Source organism: Chrysochloris asiatica, unplaced genomic scaffold (genome assembly GCF_000296735.1).
Source record: "Chrysochloris asiatica unplaced genomic scaffold, ChrAsi1.0 scaffold00049, whole genome shotgun sequence".
NCBI lineage: Eukaryota > Metazoa > Chordata > Mammalia > Afrosoricida > Chrysochloridae > Chrysochloris > Chrysochloris asiatica.
In genome coordinates, this window is record NW_006408567.1 from 9,354,987 (window position 1) to 9,370,843 (window position 15,857).

Sequence of the window (15,857 nt, forward strand, 5' to 3'; positions counted from 1 at the left end):
ATGAAATGCTGATGGGTCTCTTGTGATACAATAGTGAATAATTGTTATCAGGACTGATTGTGAGGGTTGGAAATGTAAAGGTAGACGTTTTATAGCAAGGAAGGGAGTGATTAACTTTCCAGTCTAGGAGCGGAGATCCCTAGGATCATCAACGGAGAAGAGCGGAGAGTGGGACCCTACCCAGAGAAGCAGTGATGCCTGAGATTGAGGCAGAGATGATGACGTGGAGCGATGGAGCAGCTGGGGACTTTAGATCCAGAGAGGGAGAGCGACTGTGTGCTGAAGATTTGGGGGGGGTGGCATGGGGGGTGAGCAGTAGTATAGGGGGCAGGCTTGCAGGGTATCTATACTCTTTGGTTGGTTGATGATGCATGGAGGGGACTGTAACCATGGCAATGAAATGACATACGATAGAATGAATGTAAAACTAATGTTCTCCCATGTAAACTATCATATAATTCACAATAAGACATTAAAAATAATAATAATAAATGAATAAATAAAAAAGTTTACAGCCTTGGAAACCCTATGGAGCAATTCTACTCTAACCTATATGGTTGCAACCAACTTGATTAACAGTGGGTATGGGTGAGTTTTGGAAGCTGTATTTTCTTCTTGTTTTATTCATTAGGGTAAAAGCTTCTGGTACACACTTCTCCCATTCCATTAATTGTAAGTATCTACATACATCTAGGTTTGTCCCATTTACATTTCCAGACAACCTCTTAGGACAATATAAAGAGATTTCACTCACTCCTTAACAGTTGTCTTTTTCTAGACTAAAAACCATTTAATTAAGTCAGTTCCTACTCAAAGCAACCTTAAAAGACAGAGTAGAATTGTTTCATAAGGTTTCCAAGACTCTAAATCTTTACAGAAGCAGACAGACACATTTTTTCTTCCACAGAGTGGCTAGTGGATTCGAACTACTAACTTTTTGGTTTGCAGCTGAGTACTTAACTACTGTGCCACTGTTGCTGTTGTTAAGTGCCCTCAAGTCAGTTCCAACTCATAGCGACCCTGTGTAGGGTTTCTGAGGAGTGGCTGGTAAGCTTGAACTGCCAACTTGGCAGTTCAAACTGACCTTGTGGTTCAGTGCATTATCCTGTGGCACCACACCAGGATTCCTTGAGCTCCTTTATTCTAAACAAAAGGTAATAATTTAGTCTCATTGGTTACAGCAGTCTTTTTTGTTTAACTGCCTATCTTATCTTTTCCAAAGTGGTGTCTTAAAGATGCAATAGCCAGAATATTAAGGTGTAGATATGGTGTTTTACGATGTTAAAGTAATGCCGTTTAATACATTACATATATGTGTGTGTGTGTGTGTGTGTTTTGTTTTGTTTTCCAGTCAAGTGCATCATCTTGATGGCAAGCATTTTGGGAAAAGTTTTAGCCCCAGTTGAACATCAAACTCTTTAGACGCTGAGTTATATAGAATGCAGGTCCTTTTCCTGTATCAGAATCCTTTATCTTTTAGGTACAGTTTGGCTTATTTCTAGTCCAGTGGGTTTTTACATTTTTTCAGATAGATACTTATTTGCTACTTTGATGCCCACTCACATAATTCACATGATGCTCTTGGTGGTTTGGCATTTCCATACTTGGCAAAGCTTAATGCCATCTGTAAACTTGGAGATTTCACCATCTACTTGCTATAGTCTTAAGATCTTGAAAAAATATTTTGCTTTGTTTTATGGCTTTGGGGTAAGTCTTTATAAAATGATTTGAGGGAAGTCAGAACAGAATTTCTTCTCTATTTACCAATTTACTATCTGAAAGAATTCCCTAATTCTTATTCATGCTTCTCACTTGACTGAAATGATGCCATCTCAATTCTGGGAACTAATGCTGTCTAGGTTTTAGGGAAGTCAGTATCAGGGGGCTTCAAAAAGTTCATGGAAAAATTCCAGTATCTTTTTGAATCTTCTTCATACATACATGCTGATCTTCCCAACTAGACTGCAAATAGGAATGAAGTATTTAATTTTTTTTTCTCTGTCTTTCATAGCACCTCATATAAAGATGTGGCCACCAAGTATCTATAAAACATACCCAAATAAGTAAACAGCATGTAATTCTTCCCTATGAAATTCAGATACACATATGTCATTCAATATTTGAAGACACACATGTATACACGTGGAAGAGAACATATTTTAAATGAGGGAAGAGGAGCCTGGCTCTGTAAAGGCAGATGGTTAAGGAGGGAAACCAAGCTTGGCAGATATGACTCCTGACTACTCAGTTGGCAGGCATGCTTCTCTACTAGTTGGAAATTGTTGTGGTTGTTATTGTTAAGTGCTGTCAATTCAGTTCTGACTCATAGTGACCCTGTATAGGGTTTCTGAGGAGCGACTGGTGAGTTTGAACTGTCTACCTCGCGGTTCAAACCAACTTTGCAGTCCAGTGCATTATCCTGCAGTGCCACAGCAGGACTCTGGCTGGAAATACAGCATATGTAAAAATTACTTAAAACTTCAGCTTTCTTGAATGTAGAGGGGCAAAGCCACTCCATTTTGGACCCTCTTTCCTTAGGAATAAATTGGAAATCATAGTTTCATTCTGCTATCTGGCTTTGTTGTATGTTATTGCATACAGGAATCTTGAAAGAGCATACCTGAATGTGTATTTACATTTGTACTCAGCTGTTCGCATCATTCATTTCACAACTTAACTTTGAGTTCGTTTCAAACCCTTTGTATTCTTTGACTAACATGTCTATGTTATGACTTTTCCTTAATTTGAAATACAGACACACATACACTATTCAAACTCGTTATTTCTAATACAAAAACTATAATTTAAAATTTAAAATATCTAGGATAATACTTTCCTCACCTTATGAGTATAACTTCACCAAAATTTGCAAACTGCTGGAGAAGTTCGTCAATCAAAGCATCATCAAAATAATTATTATCTGATAAAGAACTTTTGATTGAGACCAAGACAGTGCCATCGGGTGGACCCTGAACTGCAATCACTTCTTTATAAATGCTTTGTCTTTCTTCAGCTTCCACTTCAAAAATATCAATATCTATCAGAGCAATGACAGGCCTGAGAACATGAAAAAGGCAGATACATTAGAAAAAATTTAAGAAAGGGTATTATTCTGAACAAATTTCAAGCACCACTAGGAATACTGAATTGGTTAAAACCTATGATCAGAAGTCTTCAGCTCAGCCCTTCCATAGTGCAGCAAAGTGCCAGGAGTCCAGGTGTAGAGGATTTTGCTTTCATCTTGAAAACTAGCATTTAGAAGATCTAAATCCTCAGCTGTAAAACAAAACATGAAAGAAGCCACATGAACACGACAGATTACATGGAGTAAGGAGCTGTTTCTTTCTTTTCACTTGCTGGTTTTCTAACACTAGGATACCTGATACACTTGTTAAACAGGCAGGAAGTCTCCACACCTGTACATTAGAAAAGCTAAGGCTACTTTTGGCAAAGTTACCACTTTATGCTTCAGTTAATAAAAATCAAGAACGTTACTTTAACCTCTGAGATTTATAGACCTTTGGTGAAGATGTATCATAAATAGTTCAATAGACAAGAAGCAGTTCAAAATATCTACCACTTTAATTATCCAAATTAAAGACCTTAACTAGCATTTGACTGAAAACTTCCAAAAAAAAGTTTCTATGCTTCTAATACTAAATTATATTACTGAAAAGAAAGTGGACTGAAAATGAATGCAATTCTTAAAAACAAGTCTGAGAAAAATTTAAACTTATTGGTCTTACATTTAGATTTTATTTATTCTATTCTAGATAACATTTGTTGGGGGATTTAAAAAAAACAGCTCTTCGGTTCTTATTTAACATTTACATCATTCCCTCTTCCTTGTAAAATCTGCACATATCCATTTAAATGAAGAAGTCTATTTCGTTTCCTAACCTGATCTATCAAAAGGCCACTTTCTTCTTCTCCAGAGGACACGGTCTGTCCACGCTGGGGTGCGGCACTTTTCACTGGTATCATAGTCATCAGAAAACAAGTCATACTTATATGTAGGAGCAAAAGTTACTTTTCCCTCTAAAAATCCTCTAAAAATCTAAGAGGAACAAAAACACAGTAAGTTATTCTAAAAGGTAAAACATGGAAAGTTCTGTTTTCATTCAGATAGGCATTCAGGAAAGTCTACTAAATGCTGGATTATCTCATAATGAAATTCATATGCATCTGATGAACACTTCCAAATAAATGGAGCAAAGCTCAAGAAAAATAGCCTAAGATGTGGCCATTTTTACACCACTAGCTTGGCCTTCAATTAAATAAAACTATAAAAACATGAATAAGAGAATTTTGCCAAACTTATGAGCTATACAAGAGATTTTAAATGGTCTGAGCTTTTGGAAATCAACTACCATGATGGTTCATTCTTAGCTGAAGGTTTTAAAAAAGGTAAGTTAAAAGCGCTCATAAGACAGCATCCAAAGGTTAGAATGCTAGCCTCATGACCACCAGGTATCCAAGCAAGTGGCCTCCCATCACCTCACTTAAAAAAAAGAAATCTTCCAAAATTTTGGGGTCGTAAGTTTTAAGAAATGTTCCAAAAAGGCAAATGACATGAGAAACAAGAGAAACAAATAAACCAAATAAAGATCTTAAAAGTTAAAAAAACAACAACAAAGCACTAGCCTTGAAGGTAACTCTAAACTATTACTGGGGTAAAAATATCCTTATTATTTGAGAGTAAATTTTATAGAGATATAATGTATTTTGCTTCCTGGGAATTATGGGTTTTCTTTCTTTTTCCCTAAGGAGAAGCTATTTTCATCTGTTTAACTACATATACACACACACGCACACAGCGACCTGTTAACAGGGTTTCAGAGGCTATAAATCTTTTCAGAAGCAAAAAGTCTCATCTTCCACGGAGTAGCTGGTAGAGTCGAACTGCCAATCTTGCAGTTCAGGCAGTTGCTCTATAGGATAAACACGGACTGTGAACCACAGGTTGGCGATTAAAGCCCAACAGTCGCTCCCTGAAAGAAAGATGAGGCTTTCTGCTCCCAAAAAGATTTACAGTCCTGGAAACCATATACTGGCACTTAACAAGAGTACATAATATACGAAATATATGAAGTATTTATTAAGAGTAAAGAGACTTTGAGATTAAACACACAGAGATACACCATGATTAAGGAAAGTATGTTTCATTACCCCAAATCCCCAAAGATATAAACAGTTCTACTCTTCTTAATTTAAGTACACGTATACCTGTCCAGTATTTTTCTGATTGATTAGCTGATCTCCTGCTATAAGAGAATCCCAATTTTGCTGTCTTATCAGCTCTTTAACTTCTTCATTAGGGAGATCAATTCGATAGTTGAAATCACCACACCAGAAAACATAATCATGGGAAAACAGCATCCTTCCCTGAAAGCAATGAGATGGAATTTAAAATTCAAAAGAATCAATTTTTCAAAATGTTTTACAAATATTTATTTGCCTCAGATATGCTTCCTTTTCTCCTATACTCCATTTTCTGACCCAACAGTAACATCAGACATGAAGTATCTATTTGGGTGAATATTAATGATGTTTCTAGGAACTACCTAAAAATTTCAGAAACATTGATAAGGAATTTGGGTAAATTAAAATAGATTTAAAAGTTTTATATTTAAGAACAAGCAGCAAGAGCTCACCATGGGAAAACTCAATTTTCGTGCTATTTCTACAAAATCTTCATTTCTTTCTTTGACTTGTGATTGCCCAGCAGCAAAATGGCTACAGACGAAGCAGAGGCTTGTTGTGTGGAATAGCATCCGGATGGCAACTGCTCCCTTATTCCCAGTGGCACCTCCCATCCCAGTCTTCACAGTATCCACTGCAACATCCCTGTAAAACAAAGAATCCTAAATCAAAGATCTGCAATGTCAACAGTTCACATCCACAAAAAACTAGGAAGACACATACATAATCAGATAGCTACACATCCTATGGTGTTTTGAGAACAATGCTGTGAATTAGCACAATGCAGTTATAAATGACTCTTTAATTATAATTTAAAGCAAGAACTATGAATAAGTGTTTTTCTCTAAAGCAGCAAATATTCTAGGCCTTTTTCTTTTTTTCTTTCCTCCTAAGAGAGTGTTCCATTTACTAACCTGATAAAAGGCGCATGCTGTGGTCTGATAAAAACAAAGAGGCAGACGCCCACCAATTGCTCAGAAGCCAGCAGCACATACTTGTTGTCTCTGGAGATTGTCTTCTGAAGTTCCACCGCCCAGAGCTTCTGATTAGTTGTGCTACCAGAAAAAATTACAAAGGCAATCTTTTAAAAACTACTGATGACAGCCTATTTCATAATTTCCAATTATACCTTCGTATGTCCTAGTTTCATAAGTCAACTGATAGTCATGGAAGCCACACCCACAGTGAAATATGTATGGAGGCTATTGTTGTGTTTTGTTTCCTTTAAAAAGGAAAACCCACAACAGTCAAAATAAATCTTTAAAATCTAAGACCCCTTGATAATAAAAACATGAGCTTACTTATTTTTCTGAATTACAACCAATGTCTTAAAAAAAAAAACAGCTTATTAAAGTAAACCACCATAAATTCATCATCCAGCATCAACAATTATCAACACGTTGCCAGTCTTTCCTGCCCCTCTCCATCCTCACTTCCTTTTTTAAAAATTTCTTATAAATCAGGAATATTTTAAACCAAAGCTAAGGTAAGGCACATGTCACCTTACCGATACACAAGTCGGTATATCTCTAGGAGTCCTGGGGCAACATTATATGGTAAGTACTGAACTGCTAACCAAAAAGTCAGTGGTTCACACCTGACAGCCGCTCCTCAGCAATCCTATACAGGGTCCAATGGGTTAGAACCAACTTGACTGCACTTAACAACATACAGCTCTAACACAATAGACATTTTAAGTTTTGCATAAACACAAAGTCATTACCATACTTTAATTAGCTTAGTATCATCTAATACTCACACTCAGGTCATACTAAAAATCTCCCTATTATTTCTTCTTACAGTTAAGTTTCTTTAAAGCAGGGTTCAAACAAGGCCCACATAGCATATCTATTACATCTCTCAAATTTATTTTAATACGTAATTGTCTCCCTTTTAAACGCCTTAAAAATTTTTTAAGAAAGTTCAACAGTCTCAATAGTCTGGATTTGGCTGATAGTGTCTTTAGAGTATCGTTAGCAGTCCCTTAACCTTCATACTTTCTATAAACTGGCAGCTTCCTGTAGAGCTCTGATAAAGAAACAAAAATTTTTTGAGGGTTGGGGACAAAAATGCCTCATGAGTTGTTGTTGTTGTTAAGTGACGTCAAGTTGGTTCTGACCCATGACGACCAAGGAGCTGCTGGTGTGAACAGCCAACCTTGCAGTTCAAACCAACCCTGTGGTCAAGTGCTTATCCGACAGCACCACACAAGGCTCCACCTCATGAGTAATGGTGTATTTACTATTGCATCCCAACATGGGGCACATAATCTGTGACACTCAGGTGGTAGCAGTCTGATCCACACTGTAATAAATTTACCTATTAACCTTCTGTCTCAGGTTTTAGCATTTATACATCCAAGCCCTACTTGTCAGTCTGTGCTGCCATCCACTTAGAGAATAACAATGCACTCTCACTTAAGAATTCCCTTGATGAAGCAGTTAACATTGTTATTATTGTCAAATCTTAACCCCTAAGTCATATATTTTTAAAAATTGTTTGATGATTTTGGAATCTGCACACTCTGCAGCATACAGAGCACCTGGGGTGTCTCAACGTAAAGCACTTGAGACTGAGGTGTGAGCTGCACTGCCATTTGTTTCATGGGAGATAATGTTACTTGAAAGAACTAATAACCAAAAAAACCACAGTTATTCAGACTTGGATATTTGGCAAAGATTTTCTCAACCAAGGCTGTCCCTTCAAGGAAAACAAGTGTAGTGTATTTGCAATCATAAAAATTGAGTTTTCAAGCACAAATTGGAACTGTGGAAAGTATGTATCTGCTACTGTAATCTCGATAGCGTCTCAAAATTTAAAGGGATTTTCTGATGAGACAGGTGATTCTGCTAATTAACACATGTGGAATTTCTATGTAACTCAGTGAACCGATATTTTTCAAGTCACCAATACATGATGTCACAAAACTCACACAAGAGTAAAAGATAGACTAATGAATAAGAGTACCAAAAATTCACTGGTATTTCCAGATTCCAGTCACAAACAGTTAATCTTTGTGATTTTCTTCATATACCTCAACTAAAACAACATGTCGAATAGAATGAAGCAAAAGTACAAGTGAGAATTCAGTTGTCTAACAGAGAATGCAAAACTACAAGACAACGTCACCCTTCTCACTCTCTTTTTCTGTTGTAGAAATAGTTATTCTCCCAAAAAATGCTATTTGTGCTATGGAATGGGTTTATTATTTTTAAATGTCTTTAAAATGTCTGTTTTAAGTTCTAGCATGTTAAATATTGAGATTGTTGTTGTTAAGTGCCATCGAGTCAGTTTCGGCGCACAGCGACCCTCTATAGGGTTTCTGAGGAAATACTGAAAGATATAATCACATTAAAAAACAAACTTTGATGAGATTAAAGAGTGTACAGGGGTCCTGAGATCAAAAAGTTGAGAACTGCTGTTTTACAGTTTACAAGGCACCTTCACATACACAAATATTTTCTCAATCTATATTTCTAACTATTTCGTTATATGCCCTCCATTCCCCAACTACACATTTTCCCTGTGTTACATCTGGTTGGCTTACCTTGCATTCACAATGTTTCCAGCATTCAACTCTACCATTTCTTCAAAACCAATTGCAAATATATCAGTTGGCTTACTTCTTTTATCTACAATTAATGTCCAATAAAGACTTTTAAAATACAGATTTAGTCAAATGGCAACATAACAAAGATCAATATCAGACCCCATAAAATTCCACCTAAGTTCCATTTAACAATCCATTTAAGTTTAACCAAATTCACATTAAAAACAAAAACCTGTAAGTGGGATAAAATTACTTTAAATTTCTATTCAGATGTCCTATACTTGCTACTTGAAGACTATTAAATCCTATCAGAAATCATTCTGCAAGAACTTTTATTCTTTGTACCAAGGTGAGCTGGGAAATAAGCCACTTCTCAAAGACTGAGTGAATCAAAATTGGAAAATGAAGTGGTTAAAAAAAACACCTCAAATTAGAGAAAGAAAATGGAAAGGATTTTTCAAATTCATATTTGAAACCAGAAGAATAGATCCAAGGGTTAAAACCTATCACTCTGTTCCACCTGTGAGCTCTGTCATAGCTGACAGGAGGAGTTGCTTGATGAGATAAGCAGCAAAAGGCACCCTGAATGTTCAGAAATGAGGACAAATTGCAAGAAAGAAGAAATAATAGTATGAACTAATATTGACAAACAAAACAGTACAACTATTTATTGACTGCTATTATGTGCAAGGCTCATCATGCATGCATCATGTAGTTAGTTTAATTACTAAACACCTTATGAGACATGATTTTTGCCTTTATTTTACAGACAGGAAACAAAGGCTTCAGAAAAGCTAAGCCACCTGTCCAAGTTCACAAATATGATACAATGTAACATATGATAAAGACTCTACAGCCAAACTGTTTTGAGTTCAAATCTTGGCTTTGCCACTATACGCATGACCTTGGGCAGGTTAACTTCCCTTTCTATGTCTCAGTGTCTCATGTGAGTATTTATGTAATAGGGCAGTTTTAAGAATTAAATGAACACATGTAAACTATTTAAAACTGTAGTATTATGTACTATTTTCTTATTATTATTACCATAACTACAACTTCGAATCACAATAAAGTGAGAGGAGATATTTTAACAAAAGTTTGGGGATATGCTCAGGATTTAAGATGTGGTTGATTAAATATAACTAAAAAAGGAAAATGTGTGTCTCAAACTACTTCTTATCATCACCCTTGTAATGGTATTTGGTAATTGCATGCTATTTTAAAAAGGAATTAGAGTTAACAAAAGAAGACTTCTAATTCGTGGTTTTAATAAAAATCTTAATCGAAGTATTTTTCATTTACTATCTGGTTCTGGTTATTAATAACGTGGTAGCAGAGTACCCAAATTGAATGATAGCCAAATCTTTAAAAGGATAAGCCAGGACGGTTAAAAAGTTCCAACAAATACCTCAACACATTTTTTAACACCACTAACAATCCACTCTGATAATTTCTTATCTTATTAGGTAACTATATGGAGGATTTTAAAAACAGGGCACATAGGTTTTGAAAATGAAACACAAATGATCAATTACAAAATAAGCTTGGTTTGTATCAACTCAAGGCATCCAGGTGGTACCGTGGTTAAGCGCTTGGATGCTAAGCAAACATTTGGAGATTCCAATTCACCAGCTTTCTGTGGGAGACAGATGTGGCAGTTAGCTTCCACAAGGATTTACAGCCTTGGAAATTCTATGGGGCAGTTCCATTCTGTCCTATATGGTTGTTACAAGTCAGAACTGACTTGAAGATAATGGGCATGGTTTATTTGTATGTGTCAATTTAAACTAATACAAACACAAGTATTCCCCTCCCCAACAAATGAAATGTGTGATGCTTTCAAAGTAACCTATTTTTGTATGGATCCATTTCCTAAGAACCAAATATTAAGAAAAAAATGTTTTATTTTAACATTATGCTTTCATGAAGTAGAAAATAAGGTCTTAACAACAACAACAAAAAATAGAGGCAAGATTTTACCAGAATTGATCTATAAAAATGTTGAGCTTCAATTTTATAAATCTGTTTCTTTTGTAAATTAAAACACATTATGGAATGCTACACCGGTTTTCTAACTCAATAAACTATAGTCTGAGTTGACTAATAATTACACATCCGTATTACAAAATGCAAACCTTGAAATTCCTGGATGCCAGCTAACTTGGGTGCATCCAGAAGCCAGTCAGTGAGTGTCTGATTCTTAAAAGCTATACTGCGAAACTGCTTCCCACCGTTCACATTCCAGGTCCCAACACATACTCGAATTTTTTTGGGCTTTGAATACTTGTAGAAATTCTCACACATGTTCTTTAGTACTTTAGATGATGCTATTCAAAAATAAAACACAACAAAATTTTAGCTGCATTAAACCACTAGGGAAAATGGATTTTTTTAAACTGTGAAACAATGCCTGGAAGATACAATCATCATCATACACACAAAACAAGCATTAAGATACATGCGCGCGCACACACAAAGTAAAGATTCACCCTGAATGCAAAGCCCAGCATGATGCAATTTACCAACACAATTAAAGATAATCAATCACATTAAACACAATAGGCAAAGTAAAAAAAGCTATTACAAAATTATTGAAGCAACATAAAACATGCAGAATAATTGTTTCAAGGACATGGTACGTTATCTTACAATGCATAAAACTTAAAAATTGTACATTTCTTGAAATACAGCAATTGACTTTCATACAATGTTCATTAGGAGACTGGTAAAAAAATTTAATTTTTATTGATCTCAAACAAAGACATTTCCATTTACAAATTAAGCTACTGGCCAAGAGGTTTGAGGACTAATGGCTCCCTGACAAAAATACAAATTATGGAAGTTAATTAAATGTCTGAAAACAAAGTCACTACTAAGTGTTTCCCATCTTGTTCAGAGTAGAAGCCAAAGTCCTTAGCAACGGACCTGTACAAGTTGTGTGTCTTTTGCCTTTATCAAATACTACCCTTCCCTGCAATCTCAGAAAGATGCCTAGCATTTTCCCACCACAGGGACTTTGCACTGGCTGTTACCACAGCTTTAACACTCTTCTCTTACTTTCTTCAGGACTTGACTTTCCAGTGGCACATACCCTGGCCACCTTATTTTAAAATGTACGCTGTCCCTAGCCTCCTATATTCGGTTTGCTCTAATTTTCTCTATAGCACTCACCACCATTTATTGATTTATCTTTTAACGCTCTTATCACAAGAATGGAAACTCACAAGAATGGAAACTCCATGAGGGCAAAAACATTTTGCTTATTACAATATCCTTAGTGAATAAAAGAGTGCCTAGCATGCAGTAAGTGCTCAATAATAATCACTAAATGAATGAATGTTCAATACATTTTGAATCTTCAATCTCTCTCTTGCATAGTCTTAACTATCATCTTTCTCTTCTACACTACACTTCATTTGGTTAAGTCAAATTCATGGTACTCAAAGTGGATAGAATTTTAACAGGATCTCAATTTAATAACAGAAATTTGCATTTAACTGGTAGTTAACTGGGCAAAGACAAAGGAGAGCAAAAAAAATTTTCACCTTTCACCTACATGATCTTATTATGATTTTATTTATTGTTTTATGACACCAAGGTCTAATGTAGATGAAATAATCCCTTTCACTTACCAGGAAGACAATTCTTGTAGGATAAGCAAATATGTGCACATGCAGTAACTGATATACTATAAAAAGCTGTTCATAGATTTGTCTTAAACAAAAGTACCATATCAATCTGCCTCTACTTCTGTTTCCTTATTTAGACAAGGTGATAAATTGCTGGCTGAAAATTTGAAACTTGTACCTGAAAATTTGAACCCTGATTTGTGAAGATACAGCTATGTCATTGCTGAAAAGTCTAACTCTCTGTAAAATCGTATACTACTGCAAATACTGCTTACAGGAAAACAGGGTTGGGTATACCATTAAAAACCTGTGGCACTTTGTAAGCAGGGCATTAAACATTAAGCAACAACAATCCTAATAAAGCAACAAGCTTGACTATCCATTATCATTTGCACCTGAATTCAGTCAGTCCTTTGGAAACGTAGGTTCTTGAATACGTTAAGATTCAATATAAACAAGGTTCCCCAAAATAAAAAGTACAATCCAGTGGTAGCCTTCACCAATTATTGCTTTTATGCACAAGATAAGTACACAAACAATTTTCAGTTTCTTCATCTACACTTGTACTTCCCCAGAGAACTAAACACAGTGGGAATGATAGTGGGGATGGAAATCATTCCTTGCACTAAGGAAGACTTTTCTGAAGTATTTCTGCTTTTTAGAAATACTAAAGTTTCCTTTTCTTTAATTGTGTGGAAGTCCCATGACAGTTCACAGCATTAACATGCAGGGAAAAACCTAAACAAACCAGCACAACTTCGGCATTATACTCACATCACCCTCCTGTTTATTAATGTGTGTGAACTCATTTATATTAAAGAAATCTGTGTTTCTTTAATAGACCATAAATAAAATTTTCAGTCATGCTATTTTCCCCTAATTTCAACCAGTATTTTCAGCCAAATGTGAATAAAATTCACAGAAACTATAAAGGATATTCCCAATGTAGAAAAGGTGAATGGCAAGTTCTTCTTGAAAATGCCATGAAATTGCCTTACCCGATAGTTAGAATTTACTCCTAGAGTCCTGGTGTCGCACTATAGGATAAGCACCAGGCTAATAACTGCAAGGTCAGCAATTCAACCACCAGCCACTCCTTGGCAGCCCTATACAGAGTGGCTAGGAGTCAGAACCGACATGATGGCACTTAACAACAAGGCAATGTTTCAGAGCACGATTCCCTTCTCCATCTCAACACCACCACGTAGGACACAGTCCTATAGTGCTGCTGCCAGATACCTCCTGCACTTTTGGGAGTGGTCCAACCTCATTAAAAGCAGATCTGTTTCCTGAAGCACTTTCAAGAGGTTCAACATGGTCAAAACTATTTTCATTACAATATGCAAACTATGACGTTATTGCCTACTTCAAGGAATGCCTGAGTGGCACTGATCTACTAACCAACAGGTTGGTGGTACAAACCCAACTAGAGGTGCCTTGAAAGACAGGACTGGGTATCTGTTTCTGAATGGTCACAGTTTTGAAAACCCTATGAATCACTTCTACTCTGTACACAGAGTCTCCAAGAGCCAAAATCGACTCAATGGCAACTAGTTTGGTTTGGTTTACTTATCTACTTCACTCCCATTCTCTCTTAAGAACTACTTGAGAAATCACCAGAATTCTATACCTGGAGTCCTGGTATGGTGCTGCTGGATAAAGCACAAGGTCAGCAGTTCAAACCCACCAGCTGCTCCTTGGAAGCCCTCTACAAGGTCCCTATGAGCCCTTACCAAGACAAACACACTTAACAACAACAACATACTAGGCACATGAGTCTAGAAAACAGCTTTCCGTGCTTCTGGAACTAACACTGTAATGCGGTAGAGACAAGGAATTTGGATCAGAAAACGAATGCCACCATTTGAATGGAGAGACCGATAGTAAATTGCTTAATATCTGTTGATTTGCTCATTAGCCAATAGGCATGACATCTGCCTAACTCATAGGCTTATTCTGAGCCTTGATAAAAAGATGTGTAACAAAGTGATTTGAGAACCATAAGCGTGAAATGTCAGATTCACTGTTGTTTCTACATGCACTCTGCTGTGCCCACTACCCTGTCAATCCCCCTCCAACCTCAGCATTGCCTACACCTTTCCATAGTTTTTCACTCTGGACAACTTATTCACTCCTCCTGATCACACCTTTCAAATCAATTCTCCATATCAATGAGGCTTTCCCTTCACTTACTAGCCCTGACAGTTTACCAAGTCTGTGAGTCTTTCTATTCCCTTCTTGCCTCAGATACCTTTTTACCATGACCTCAGCCAAGTCCATCTTCACTGCATTGCTCATTTGCCTACAGAAAGGTACAGGGGAAGGTGCAGAAGTACATTTCCATCACCATTTATTCTATCCAATTCTAACCTGGCCTCCGCCATCTAGCAATGTTTATTTGTTACTGAAACACTACTTACTGTATTTATCACACCAACAGTAAAACATCTCAAGTCTCTAACCTTCTGCTCAACAATCACCTTGAATTACATCTCATAATATCATCCATTTTTCTAACAATTTGCTTCTCATTTCTCTCTAGTCTCAAAGGAAATGGTTCCCTCCTTTCCAAATAACACAATTCCCTTTCCCAACCAGGCTTTCACCTTCATAACTATCCTATCCTTTTCCATACCCTTCAATCTCTCTCCTTAGCATAAATATTTTTCATTTCAGCTTCAATGATTTGCTGCTATTTCTGATCTTAAAAGAAACACAATGAAAAATTGGTCTTTACAGATAAGCAGGCTGAATGGGGATAGAAGGAAGGGTGGGGTACACCCACAAATACATAAAGGTCTGAAAGAGGATATTTATATATGGGATTTATCTTTGCTGCAGACACAACTATGAATATGGTGGAGCATACAGCAAGCAAATGATGAAAACTTCTTAGATACTATCAATTATCTTAAGGCAAGGAGCTGCCAGAAGACCTAGAGGTTCAGGAGCAGTCTTTAAGGACACCGTGGTAAATTGTCATGACATAGATAATGTTCTACATCCTACTTTGGTGAGTAGTGTTGTTATGCCCAGAATTCAGGGTCCCCAAAGACCACCCAGGAGCCGTGTACCAATGCAAATACATAAGGGTTGTTTAATCAAGCCAGGTCTCTAACCTTATCCGACATTTCAGAATAGGGAAAGAGCCCCGAATTCATTGTCTGCAGGGTTTTTATAGAATTTTCAAACAGCTCAGGTTTCTCAGCTTTACAATCTTTGGATTGGTTAACAATTGGCAAACTATGAGATGTTACAGTTTAATTGGTCAGGACTAGTGGTCTTTGTTCTTAGGCTAGGGTAAAGGAAAACATCTGGCCTCTGGCCTTGAGCTGCCTGGCTATTTATACATATATCATATTCTTGGAGCTAGAGTACGTGTTCAGGCTAATGTACAGAATGGAGATTGACCTTGCCTCTGGAGGGAACTAATAACTGAGGCCTTGTCTCTTTAAAATGCTTTCCTGAGCCTGACT

The 15,857-nt window shown here is 36.6% G+C and overlaps 1 protein-coding gene across 6 annotated transcripts in view; it reads right to left on the reverse strand.

The window, feature by feature from the left end:
- The window catches only part of SYNJ1 (synaptojanin 1), a 129,202-nt gene that overhangs the window by 32,013 nt on the left and 81,332 nt on the right, over positions 1-15,857 (reverse strand). For all 6 annotated transcript variants that reach the window (XM_006862531.1, XM_006862534.1, XM_006862535.1 and 3 more), the window contains 8 exons: positions 10,888-11,079; positions 8,750-8,834; positions 6,117-6,257; positions 5,655-5,847; positions 5,227-5,385; positions 3,901-4,057; positions 3,159-3,276; positions 2,842-3,057 (listed from right to left, as the gene is read on the reverse strand). In XM_006862531.1, the coding sequence (XP_006862593.1) occupies positions 2,842-3,057; positions 3,159-3,276; positions 3,901-4,057; positions 5,227-5,385; positions 5,655-5,847; positions 6,117-6,257; positions 8,750-8,834; positions 10,888-11,079 (1,261 nt within the window). The remainder of the gene's footprint in view (positions 1-2,841; positions 3,058-3,158; positions 3,277-3,900; positions 4,058-5,226; positions 5,386-5,654; positions 5,848-6,116; positions 6,258-8,749; positions 8,835-10,887; positions 11,080-15,857) is intronic.